The sequence below is a fragment of the Sciurus vulgaris genome, assembly GCF_902686455.1.
Source record: "Sciurus vulgaris genome assembly, chromosome: 11".
Taxonomy (NCBI): Eukaryota; Metazoa; Chordata; class Mammalia; order Rodentia; family Sciuridae; genus Sciurus; species Sciurus vulgaris.
In genome coordinates this window covers 4,415,960-4,428,866 of record NC_136472.1, presented here as the reverse complement: position 1 = coordinate 4,428,866, position 12,907 = coordinate 4,415,960, and the positions used below count along the sequence as shown (strand labels likewise).

The window sequence follows — 12,907 nt, the reverse complement described above, 5'->3', positions numbered from 1 at the left end:
TGTGGGTGAATGAATGGTTGGATAGGTGAATGGACGGATAGATAGGTGGAGGGTTGGAGGGTGGATGAATAGATGAATGGTAGATGGATAAGTGGATGCATGGATGAATGGATGGATGGGTGGATAGGTTGACGGGTGAGTGGATGGGTGGAGAGATGGGCGTATAGGTGGGTGGATGGATGGGTGCACAGGTAGGGAAGATAAATGGGTGGGTGGGTGGATAGATGGGTGGACAGGTGGATGGATGGATGAGGAGGTGGAGGGATAGGAGGAGGATGCATGAGTAGGTGGGTAGATATATGACGGCTGACTGATAGGTGACTACTATCAATAAAGCTCAATCTCAAAATACAATGCCAAGTGAAAAAGGCAAGTCCCACAAGCTCTGCTCGGTATACCAGTGTGCGCTAACGCAAGGCTATGTGGTGACAACCGCACATATGAAGAGATGAGAGGCATTCACTGCAGTCCCGATGGTGTTCGCCTCCGAGGGGAAGGGACTGGGAATGGGGACGAGGAAGCTTCGACCTTATCCATGTTTCCTCTCGTCATCACGAATACAAAATGTTCACAATGGTCAATTGTGTGATAGGTACACCGGTGTTTATGATCTTGATGTTCCTGTATTTTTCATCTTACACGTATTAAAAACAGAGTGGACTGGGAAGAGCCAAGGCTTTCCTGAGCCCTCTGAGGGCTGCCCTGTTGGATGGGTGTCAGTCAGGGCCATGGCCCATGGACTCCGTCTCTGAATGCAGACCAGCATCCCTGTCACCACTTCAGCTGAGTCCTGCTGGAGGACTTTCTTTAGGGCAGGAAATTTGCTCAAACAAGGTCAAGTACAAGTCCTTCTGATTAAGTCTTTAGTCCCACTTGAATGTCCCAATGGCTGACAAGTGAGCAAAAGGGGTCCCCTGCGGGGCAGGTGATCCGAAGTCAGTGCGGAGCAGATGCACAGGACAGACGTGTTCTGAAACAGTGTTTTACATCTCTGCGCTGACCCGGCCACTGGATGACAAGGGAGGCTGCTTTGTGACAGCATTTAAGCAGTCAAGGGACATGTTGGCCTCCGGCACAGATGTGAGAGGACAGGTTTGTGTGCAACAGGGAGATGTTAATCTAGGGAGCGTGACTCCAAGTCTCCGTCCGCACAAGAACAACTCACTACGTGGAGCCAGACGGGAAAAGCTGCAGGCAGACCCAAGGATTGGGGCCGGCAGGGAATGGAGACTGGCCACTCATGGTGCTGGCTTCCCACGGTGGGGGTGGGGGAGAAGCCACTCTAAGAGTGACAGGGGTGATGGCCCACTTATTTGTGAATTTACTAAAGCCGTTGAACTATGTACTTCCCAAGGGTGACTGTCCGCTACGGGAATTACACTGCTTTTTTTTTTTTTTTTAAAGAAAACTTCTTTTTGGTCTTATGCTGAGAAACTGCAAAGACACAGGCAACAAGCTCAAAACTCACCGATACAAGTTATGGACAAGGAGCCTGCACCCCCGTGTGGCTCACCTTGCCCACCTCACCGTCAGGAATCTGCCCACAGCCTCCACCTCTTCTGCCACCCAGTCCCGGTCGCCATTCCCCTGCTTCTTGCCCCCTACCTGCCCCCGCTCCTCCCAACATCCTCACAGAGAAGCTAAGACCACCCCCCACACATCCAAGGAGTTACGAGCTCTGAACCTAACAGAAGGTTCCACCGAGCCAGGCCATCATGCCACGGGGCACCCCACAGAGGGAGGGTGGCGTTTACTGTCCTGCAGGTGTCCCCGTGCAAGGACGAACAATCACACAGAGAGGGACGCTGACCACGCGGTCCCCCAGCACCCACTGTGAAGCCCCAAAGGGGGAGCAGTGCACAGCAAGGGTGCCACCAAGGCTGCAGAGACTGCGGGCTGGGGGACCACATACTCCCACACAGGACGCACCATGGACAGCTCCCCAAGCACGTGGCCGAGGCGCTCGGGTGGCCCACCAGCGCCATGTGAGTCGGAGACGGAATGAGGGTTGGGCTGAAGCCCTTGTGGAGGCCGAGGAGCAAGAGGAGGGGACGGGGGGTGACGCAGGCTCCCACGGCACACGAGCCACTGACGGCAGGAGGAAGGAGACCTGGGGGGCTGGGGAGGGCGCCGCAGAGGCCAAGCGCAGGGGCCGTACTCTGCTGCTGCAGCTGGGTCAGAGGAGGTCCTCAAAGCTCCTGGGGACACAACTGGCCATTAGTGGGAAAAACACAGGGTCAGCTGGACGATGAGCTCCTGCTCAACCACGGAGGGAAGGAGCTAGGATAGGTGTCGCCATGTGACCGGGACAGGAAGCAGATCCACAGCTGTCAGGCTGTGACCCCTGGACACAGGCGTGAGGGACTCTTCCTCAGGGACAGACGGAAGGGCTCCAGGCCTGGGCGTGAGGTGGCACGGCTTGGCAAATCTACATCTGTGTGTGCTTTACGTGTGTGTTTTGGGGTGACCGCTGGCTGAGAGCAGGTCAGGCGGGGGAGGCCCAGGCAGTGCCGCACAACTCCAGCTCAGGCTCTGCTGCCCACGGAGAAGATTCCAGAGGAACGGAGTGTGGCCCTCCCCTGAGAGGCACCCTGCAGAGAGCGGGCGGCCACAGAGGTCCTGGGTTGGGAGCAGAGCTGGGCCCCAGGGCCTCCTGCCTGCAGGACGATCCAGGAGGTCATCCCTGGGCAGCACAGTGGGATACTGGCAGAAGATGGCAGGATCGGGGGGGTGGGGAGCAGGGCCCGCAGCAGGAACCTGGCCCAGGGCACGAGCTCCCTGCTGGGCGGGAGCCCTCCTGCTCTCGCCCGCCCAGCACTGAGTTACCCGCTTCCTTGGCAACCCAGGATCAAACTCCTGCATGGGACCCCTGCTCAGGACAGGCCTCCACGGTCGCCCATGCTGCCCATTTTCCAGAAGCATGGACTTCATGAACCCCGTCCCCCTCCCAAAATCTTTAGTTCTACTCCCAAGGGGCCAAGATCCCAAATCAGGTCCCAACCGGGCAGTGTTCACGTACAGCTTTCGAGACCACAGACCATTGGTTAGCCACCTTCCTGCTCCGCCCTCCTCTGAGGGGTCAGCCGTCGAGCCCTGATTCTCGGCTACTGGGTGGGGACATGGGCCCAAAACTGCCAAGATGGGGGTCCTCCTAATGCTCAAAAGCACAGGAACTGAGTGTGAAAAGCGGCAGAATGATTATGTGCCCGAGACAAAAACAGCAAGAGTGGACAAAGAGACCGAGGAGGTGCGGGGACCGCCCTGCTCTGGGAGCCCCGGTTGAGCCTCTATGACAAGCACAAGGTCGAGGCCGCCTTGGAGTCAACACGTGGCGCGCTCCACTCAGAAGCACGTGATGGCCTAGGGGTGTCTCCCAGTCGGGGCAGGTGGGACAAGCAGGGACAGTGGGCGGGAGAGGAGAGTGCCCCAGGTGTGGCGAACCCCGGGCTGCCGCTCTGGGCAAGGAATGGGGGCGGGAGGAGAGGGAGCAGGAGGCCAGACGGCAACGAGTCCTGACTAGAGAGCCACCGGAAGGCTGTTTGCTAAATGCAACATCAGCCTGACGTGCGTTTATTGAATGCTGAAGCACTCTGGAACACCAAGGGGAGATCTCACTTCCCAGGATGGCAGCCGGTCCTGGCCCCTGCGCCGCACGCCCATGGTGGTGGGATGGATATCCGGCTGGCAGGAGGGAGGCTGCTGGAGCTGGAAGCCCTCGAGGACCCAGGGGTGCCAACGCACTGCCAACGCCAGTGCCCCAGCCCGGGTCCACTGCTGCACTCACTGTCCTCCGGAAGAGCACACTCGATGGGCATTGATTTGGGCACCTGCCACTTCTCTGTGAAGGCCAAGTGCCTTGGCAGCACCAGTGCACCATGTATCTGGAATGACCCAGAAATGTACACGTCCTGTGCCTGAGGCCACCTGCCACACCACGTGGGTCTGGACCACATCCGGTGGGGGTCCACGCCAGGGCAGTGCAGGGACAGCCCGGCAGCTCCTCCAGGCTCTATCGCCCAGCCGGCCAGCACTGGGTCCCAGGGACAAACCCGCTGGCAGCTCCACTCGGCTCCTCTGGGCAGGAGTCCAGAAACTGTTCCGTGTCCCCAGCTAGACAGAGGACTCAGCCCACAAGGGACTGCATGCGGGAACAATGTCCGCTTTGTTGCTGAGAACTCACGCCCGTGGGATTTCTGGTCTCAGCCTCCAGGGGCTTTGTTTGTCTTGAACAAAGTGAAGAGAAGTGGTCTTCAGAAAATTCCAGAAGCGATTATGCCCCTGAGTGGAGACTGACCCTCGGAGGCCCTCCCTCCACAAAGCGCCCTTGTACTTCCAGGCCCAAGAGCAGGTGTCACCAGCAGCCACTCTCGACAGTGCCCAGGACCCCTGGTGCAGGCAGACAAGACCTGCCAGAAAAATAAGCCCTACCTGTGCCTTGGTGGGGGTCGCCCTCCAGGAAGGGTCCACGCAGGCCTGGAAGGCGACTCCAGCTTTTTGGGTGGTGGTGCTGTGGCTGCCGCTGCCCACGCTCCAGCGAGCTCTGAGACCCTTCCAGCCCCAGAGCCTCGTCCTGGCTGCGATGGAGCATCTCACCCAGCGGTGAGATGATGGGCTGCCTCTGAGGGCAGCAACAGGCTCACCCTGTGCCCACCATGGGATTGAGCACCCCTCTCCCAAAATGCGTGGGAGCAGAGGTGTTTCCAATTCCGGGTGTTTCAGGGTTTGGGATATCTGCAGGTGCATAACACAGTCCCTCGGGATGAAGCCGAGTCTGGAGCTACTTACTGTTTACACGTCTCTTACGGACTCCACCTGAGGTGGTCTCACACAATCTCTCATAATTCCATGCATGAAACGAAGCTTTGTGGTGTGGAGTCTTCTCTGTGTGGCATCATGCCAGGGCTCAGACTTTGCAGCATTTCAGATTCTGGATCTTAGGATTTTGCAGCATTATAGATTCTGGACCTTTGGAGCTGGACTTGTCCAGGGCTAGACATCCAGCCCGCACCCGCTCGCTTCCAGAGTGGGGTCTGTCACCACCCGACTGACCTCGCCACTCAACCTTCAGTGCCTTGCCCCAAAGCACAGGATGAATGATGGGGGAGGAACTGGTCTCCACCCAGAGGGCCCCCCATGCAGCGCTGCCACGAGGGACACCAGCTGCAGGCACAGTACCACCAGGCAGTGGGCGGGTGTGTCAAATGCAAGCTTCTAGGCCTTTCTTCCAGCAGGTTTCCAGCCCCAGGCCTAGTGTCCCAGAGGCTCTGCCTCTCACTGGCTATGGGGTCTGATGATCATCCTGCCTTCTGCAAACTCAGGTGCCTGGTGAACCTCCCTCGTGACTGAAAGGGAGCGGGAGGGGTGCGCTGTCCCTTCACCCAGCGGTACGTATGCGCTGAAGCAGCTACCGCCTGCCCCCGGTGCTGCATCCACTGGAACACCCCAACACTGGCTTCCTCTCTGTGCTCAACGAAGATGCTCAGGGACACCAGCGACCTCAAGGCTGCCGAAGGACCGTACCGAACACTGCCGCGCAGACCTTGATGTGGTGTGTGCCCCACAGCCCATGTCCAGGTGGCTGTGCGTGCGCCCCTAGCACAGCGGCAGAGCGCTGGGCCCAGCACGTGGCACCCGCCCACAGGACCTGCTGCCCAGCATGGGCGCTGTGGGGCCGCCTGGGCAGGACCCTCACTGCCATCTGCACCCTCCCCAGCAGCTGCCCCCTTCCCCAGCTCCTTGGCGACCCAATTCAGACCAAATGGCTAAATCCCCGCAGCCTTCCAAGGACGGTCAAACCCACAGGGCCCAGGGGTCTCCACCACTGCAGGCAGACGCCGAGAAGTGCCCCCTCCAGGGGCCAAGAAGGTCAAGACCAAGTGACCCAAAACAGGAAAGCACCCCAAGAGTGAGACGTGGGCACCTGGCAAGGCCAGAGATATCCCTCTCAGGCAGTCCCCAGCAGAAGGCAGGCCATAGCAAGGAAGTGCCCGCCCACCCTCACAGGCCATCCCTCGCCCTCCTTGGCTGGGAGGACCCGGGACATCCAGGGGCCCCATGGGCCTGGTATCCTCGCAGACCTTCTGCCAGGGCTCCCTGCTGGGGGATGCAGCAAGGGTGGGGTCCCCCCCGAGAGTGGAATGCAACCTGCACCTTCAGGGCATTTAAGACAACTGGAAGAGGAAAGAGCCCGGCCTCTAGGAAGAGGCCTTCCATCTTAAAAGCTCCGCAGACAGGCAGGCACACAGACAGACAGGCAGGCAGGCACACAGGCAGACAGACAGGCACACAGGCAGACAGGCAGGCAGGCAGGCAGACAGGCAGGCAGGCAGGCAGGCACACAGGCAGACAGGCAGGCAGACAGGCAGACAGGCAGACAGACAGGCAGGCAGGCAGGCACACAGGCAGACAGGCAGGCAGACAGGCAGGCAGGCACACAGGCAGATAGACAGGCAGACAGGCAGGCAGACAGACAGACAGGCAGGTAGGCAGGCAGGCAGGCAGACAGGCAGGCAGGCACACAGACAGGCAGGCAGGCAGACAGGCAGGCAGGCAGACAGGCAGGCAGGCAGACAGGCAGGCAGGCAGGCAGGCAGACAGATAGACAGGCAGACAGGCAGGCAGGCAGACAGGCAGACAGGCAGGCAGGCAGACAGGCAGGCAGGCACACAGGCAGACAGACAGGCAGACAGATGGGCAGACACCTCTAACTTGGAAAGGGAGTCCAGGAAGCCTTGCTTGGTCATGCGCTCTCAGGTCGGAAGGACCAGCTGCTGTCACTCAACTGGAAGGAGAAGGGAGAGACGGCAGGACAGTATGGGCTGTGTAGGGAGAAGGCGGCCGCGTGAGGGAGAGCCCAGCAGCAGGACCAGACAAGCCCGGGAGCCGGAAGGCGAGCCCAGTAAGGACAGGGAGGCCTCCCGGAGACCTCGGGGCTAGGGAAATTACAGGACAGGAAACCTGCGAACGGACAGAAACCTGAAAGAACGACATGAGGCAGGAGAAGCGCAGGGCGATGGAAGAGATGGCGAGTCGGAACGAAGTGGCAGAGAGGAGTAGGAACTTCAGAACAGGAGGACCAGCAGCCACACCCAGCACAGGAAGGAGCAGGAGAAGCCAAGAGCCCCCAAGACGGTGTCGGCGAGGGACGATGGGGGCGGAGGACGTCACCGCCCTGCACGGAGGCGGCCCCGGCTGTAACCCAGAAGCCAGAGACGCAGGGAAACCTCCTCAAAAGGCAGGCTGGACCGGCTCTGCGGGACGCAGGCAGCCACAAGCACCCTCACCCGTGTCCAGCCATCAAGCCGCGTCTTCAGAAATGCAGACAAGAAAAATGTCCCGGGGACGGAAAAGAGAGATCAGCTCCTCCAAAGCAAGGGTATGCAAGACGGCAAATGGAGGTTACTGAGGTGCACAGATGTGACCAGGGATGTGACCAGCCCAGAGGAGCACAAGGACACGTCTTCATGGCTGCATGTCCCTCCCCTGAGGGACCCGCACTGCCAAGCTTTTGCCATCACAGACTGATGAGCGCAATGCAGAAAAGTCCAGCGGCCCCGTCAGGTGTCCCAGGAGGGGGAGCAGGTGAAGCTCGGCCTTCGGGCCTCCTCAGCTAACCAGCGTCCTCCTCAGGGACAGTGCACAGTGTCCACACTCCCATGTTCTTCGTGGGGACCTTGCCATTGAGACTGAGCCTCCAGCGCAGTGCTGAGGCACCGGGTGTGCCCGGGCCTGGGAGGGCTGTGACAGGCAGGCAGGGAGAACGTGCCACTGGGAGAATGTGTGTCTCAGTGAGGCGTGAGTCAGCGCTGTGGCCGTGAGGTCTGCCTTAGGGCTGACACTGCGCCTTCAGTACAGCGTCGTCACAGAGCCCGAGGTACCCTGCAGCACGGGAGCCCCGTGGAGAACAGGAACCTGCTAGGTGCTCACTGAGCGGCATCGCCCACAGGAGTCCTTCCTCCAGAGCAGACACAGCGCTCAGCAAAGCTCCACCCCGTTCAGACACCAACTCAAAGCAGGAGCTGCAGGGAGGGAAGACGCGTGCCCTGGCTGGAGACCAGCGACTCCAGGGCAAGCGGGGTGGGCGGCGACCACCAGCAGGAGTTGGCAGGCAGGGAGGCGGGGGAGGGGAGGGCTTGTGTGCACACTGCCAGCTGCTCCACACCAAGGCTTCCGGCTCCGCCTTCCTGGGTCCAGAGCTGACCTACGTGTCCAGCCTCCTTGGCATCCAGGCACAGCCCGTGACGTCCTCCACAGTTCCGCTCCTCCCTTCTTCATCGTCCCAACAGCTGCAAAGGGGACCCATGGAGGTTCCAGAGCTCTAGGGATGGCCCGGCTGCCCAGGAGAGGGAGCCTGGGTCCCTGAATGTCTGCCTGGATCAGAAGGTCCCGCCTCTTCCCCAGCCAACCCTAGTGACCGGAGAGAGCAGAATATGCATGTGTCAGGTGCTGAGGTTGCTGTCTGCTAACAGCACTCAGCTAGCCAGCCCCGGGTGACCCAGGGGAACAGCAGAGCTGAGATAGAGGACGAGAGCAGGCTCCTGCCCTCTAGCGCGTCCCACTCATTCTTCACAGATGTCCCTGGACATGGTCTGTCTTAAGGCAGAACATGACCAGCCTTTCCTTCCCTGTCTCCTTCTCTCTTTAAGTTCAAATAAACGTCGTTTGGGTTTGTTAGTAGCATGCGCGTGTGGTCTGGGGCCCTGGGAAAGATGCTCACCAAGAGCTGAGGGTGACGGCCACAGCTGGGCTGGCATTTGTACCCTCTGCCTGAAGTCATCCCCTTGTCCATGGGGATGTGCTCCAAGACCCCAGCGGGTGGGGGCCCGGCACTGCAGAGTACCAAACTGTGTGTGCCAAGTGTTCCCATTATGATAAGGGTTCATTTATAAATGAGGGACAGCAAGAGAGAAGCAGCAACGGCCAGTAATAACAGAAAGCTCACAGCAATATACGGTAATACAAGTCGCTTAGAACTTACAAATCATTTATTTTGGAGTTTTCCGTATAGTATTTTCAGGTCAAAGTTGATTAGACTGCAGGAAATGAGACCACAGATGGGGGGGGCCACCGTACAGGAATGACCTGCATCAGTGTCCCTAAGAGGGGACATAGAAGAGGAGAGAGCACCCCACACCACACTCCCGAAGCCACAGAGTGCTCCCAGCGAGGCAGGGCTGGCAGCACTGCAGGGTCAGCTTGGGGCAGCAGGTCACCGGAGCTTCCTGAGGAGAGGCACCTGGCTGACCTCGTTCTCGGGACAGCGAGGGCTCTACAGCAGCCCCGGCCCAGTGAGCGCCTCCCCAAGAGCAGCCCCCTGGGAGGAGGAGCGGCTCTCGTCTGGCTCTCCCTCCGACTCGGCCACCAGAGCCCCTGCACAGCCCTGGATGCCAGAGCCTGGACGTGCACAGGCGAGGAGGAGCCCATGACTCCTCTGACCCCAGAGCACAGGCCTTCCGTCTTGGCCAGGCAGAAATCCAGGTCCTTCCAGGTCAGAGGGTGGTGGCAGAGGGCAGGGCCGCCACCTCCAAGGCCGGCTGTGCCATCCGACTACACCCAGCCACAGCTGCCACTGACCAGCCTCTAGTATGGAGGCCCCTCTAGCACCTCAGATCCACAGTGACCGTGGGACGCAGAGACCCCTCCAGGAAGCAGAGAGGGAGACAAGGGGGCCTCCAGCGACAGCCCACGCCCCTACCCCACCTGGCGTCCCCCAGAGGACAGTGGTAGGAGCCCACACGGGCATGTGCATCCACTGTGTCCTGCACCACAGTCCCAAGGCTGCCTGAGACAGTTCCTGCCACAGTCAAGCGAGAGGGGACACTCCAAGGACTTGTACCCAGCACACATGCTGGGTTCAGGTAGTGAAGCTGCTTCTCACTGAGCAGCAAAAGACCCTGTTCACAGAAAGCCCTGAGGAAGGTGGGGACCCCATCCCTGCAGGTGGCCGGACAGCGGCACAGCGGCCACCAGATCTGGAGAAACCAGCAAATTCTCACCAACATGGTGGCTACTGTAGCTGGCCAGGTCTGGGACCCGTGGCCTCTGAAGACACGCCTCTCCCTGGTCACCTGCCCACTGCCTGCCCACTGCCTGCCCCAATGCTGCTGGCCACTCGGGGCTCGGGCAGTGGGACTCCAGCCCTGCTCCACGTGTCCCCACCCCAGCGCACACCTGGCCTGACCAACCCCCTCCCAGGCACTGTCCAGGGTCCACCACACCCCTTCAGCCACCGTGCCCCTGTAAGGGGAAGCCCTCGTGTGCTTCAGGGCCGGGCCCAGCATAACCCTCCAGGGCGTCCCTGCTCCTGCCGTTCATCCCCCGACATCCGTCCTCCTCCGTGGGTGCTGGGAGCAGATCTCTTTCTACAAGTGCAACACGGGCCGATCGGGAAGAAGCACACAGCACCCGGGGAGCAGCATGAAGCGGAACGGGCCACTTTCTGTCCAGTAAGGACACCCAGCCTGCACCCTCAGCCACATCAGACAGCCACCGTGCCCCTGTAAGGGGAAGCCCTCGTGTGCTTCAGGGCCGGGCCCAGCATAACCCTCCAGGGCGTCCCTGCTCCTGCCGTTCATCCCCCGACATCCGTCCTCCTCCGTGGGTGCTGGGAGCAGATCTCTTTCTACAAGTGCAACACGGGCCGATCGGCAAGAAGCACACAGCACCCGGGGAGCAGCATGAAGCGGAACGGGCCACTTTCTGTCCAGTAAGGACACCCAGCCTGCACCCTCAGCCACATCAGACACGGTGAGGGTGAAATCTGGACTTCCGATGGTCTGCAAAGGCTGGCACCAACCTCGGAACTCACCCCTGCCCTCAGATCTCACCCCTGCCCTCAGATCTCACCCCTGCCCTCAGATCTCACCCAACCTCAGATCTCAGTCCCAACCTCAGAGTTCAGCCTGACCTCGGACCTCAGCCTGACCTTGGACCTCAGCCTGACCTTGGACCTCACCCTGACGGCCCCAGCTCCCGTTCACCACACTCCAGCAGCCAGCCCTCCTGCCTGGGTCCCTGGCGTCCACAGAGACCACCACCTCGCCACCATCCCAGATGGCCCCACCACCCTAGCTATCACCTGGTCGGCGTGCGGGCATTCCCTCCCCATGCCCAGAACAGCCCTTGGCTCACGAAGATGCTCCCGCAGCTACTGAGGGTCAGCACGCCCAGGCACCCTCACCTGGACACCGGTAAGTGGGACGCAGAACCCACAGCAGGCCTGGGAGCGCCCCCCTGACCCTGTGGGGTGCCTCGCAGCAATCAGCCCTCTGGTGGGAGCAGGTGGGTGGGGCCTGGGGGGCTTGGCTCTGCCCTGGGGCACCTGCAACCTCGTGGGAGACCCCACCAGATACGCAGAGGAGGGAGGGACCAGGGAGCAGGGAAGGGTGCCTGACGACTGGACACCTTGGGAAATCGAGTCGCTGCCCCATCCACACTGTCCATCATGCCAGCTCCCCTGACCCCTGCCCAAGCACCAGGAACCCACCTCCAGGGGAGGCAACGTCCCCCCGCCCCCGAGGGCCACAGGCACCAGGAAGCAGCTACAGGGACCAATGACAGGGGTGGCCAGCATGGGCAAGCAGCCACCCACGGGCCATAGGGCAACAGCACAGGGAAGGATGTGGGGCCCAGGGCTGGTGGACAACGGCCAAGCTAAGGTCAATGCCAGGAAGAGAGGGGACTCAGATGGAGCCAATCTCCCGGAAGCAGGGAGTTGGAGGCTCGGATGTGGGGGTCCACGCATGTGAAGCATGAGAAGCCAGGCAGAGGCAGGGCCTGGACAGAGACCTTCCCCTGGGTCTGGGGACCCTGCTGGCTAACACCATGGCTGATCCCTCTGCAGGACTGCCACTTGCCCGCGGCCCGTGCATACAGGCTCGCCTCTGGCCAGCACACTGGGACCGGCCGTCTGCCGTGGCCTGGATCTGGTGTGCCTGCCTCTGGGGGTTGCTGGGTGGAAAGTCGATCCTCACTGCGAGGAACTGACAGGGCGGAAACTTAATCTGACCATGGCTTCAGAGCTGGGGCCTTCGGGTGGGGTGATCAGCACTAGATAAGGCTACTGGGGTGAAGCGATCGACTCCTAGTGGCCTTATGAGTTCAGGGAGAGACCAGACACACACGCTACCTGTTTCCCCCATGCAGTGTCCCATGTTGCCTGGGGACTCTGCCCACAGAGAGGCTGTCACCAGAAGAGGCCCTTGACCTTGAACTCTCAGATCCATAAGACAAAATAAGCCTCTTCTCTTTATAAAGTAGTCTGCCTTGGGAACTTCATTATAGTAACGCTGGATGGACCACGCAGTGACTGAGGCAGGAACAGGTGACAGTGTGACATGGAGGGAGGAGCTGGGGTGGGCAGAGGGAGCACCTTGCCTGTGGTCGTCGGCCCTGAGGGTCCAGGTGGACCAGAGATACCTTTGCCCTTCAAGCCACGTGGATGCTGCCCAGATGTGGACAGCGGGTGGACACGGGCTCACCGTCTGCTGCAGGTCCTGGATGACCACACGGATCACCAGCGTGTTGCCCTGGTTGTCCGCCATCGTCGCCCCGCCCGGCTTCTCCGCCGTGGCCCGGATGGTGTCGTAGACGGTCTCTTCTTTGGAGCTGTCTGACTCTGAGCCCATGGAGTAGTCGGAGAAGCTCTGGGCCATCTCGTCCTCGCTGGACGTCGGGCTCCGCGGCATGGCTGCTGGGTCTCTGGTGGGGACAAGGAAAACAAGAAATGGAAACGTGAAGATCAAAGAAGACCCAGGGGCTCTGGAGACGGGCCCTGGAGGAGCGCGGGCTCTGCTCCGGGGCTGCAGGTGAGACCACAGCGAGGGCTGCCAGCGCGTCCACGCACAGACCCTCAGGGCAAGAACTCAGCCCCCCACCCCCCGGGAGAGGCGCAGCAGCTGGGCCAGAC

General features: G+C 60.7%; 1 protein-coding gene across 1 annotated transcript in view; it reads right to left on the bottom strand.

The window, feature by feature from the left end:
• Nucleotides 1-12,699, bottom strand: part of SHANK2 (SH3 and multiple ankyrin repeat domains 2) — a 347,313-nt gene extending 334,614 nt beyond the window's left edge. The window contains 1 exon segment of the mRNA XM_079104911.1: nucleotides 12,480-12,699. Within this exon segment, the coding sequence (XP_078961037.1) occupies nucleotides 12,480-12,686 (207 nt within the window). The 5' untranslated portion in view covers nucleotides 12,687-12,699.
• Nucleotides 12,700-12,907: the final 208 nt, after the last annotated feature.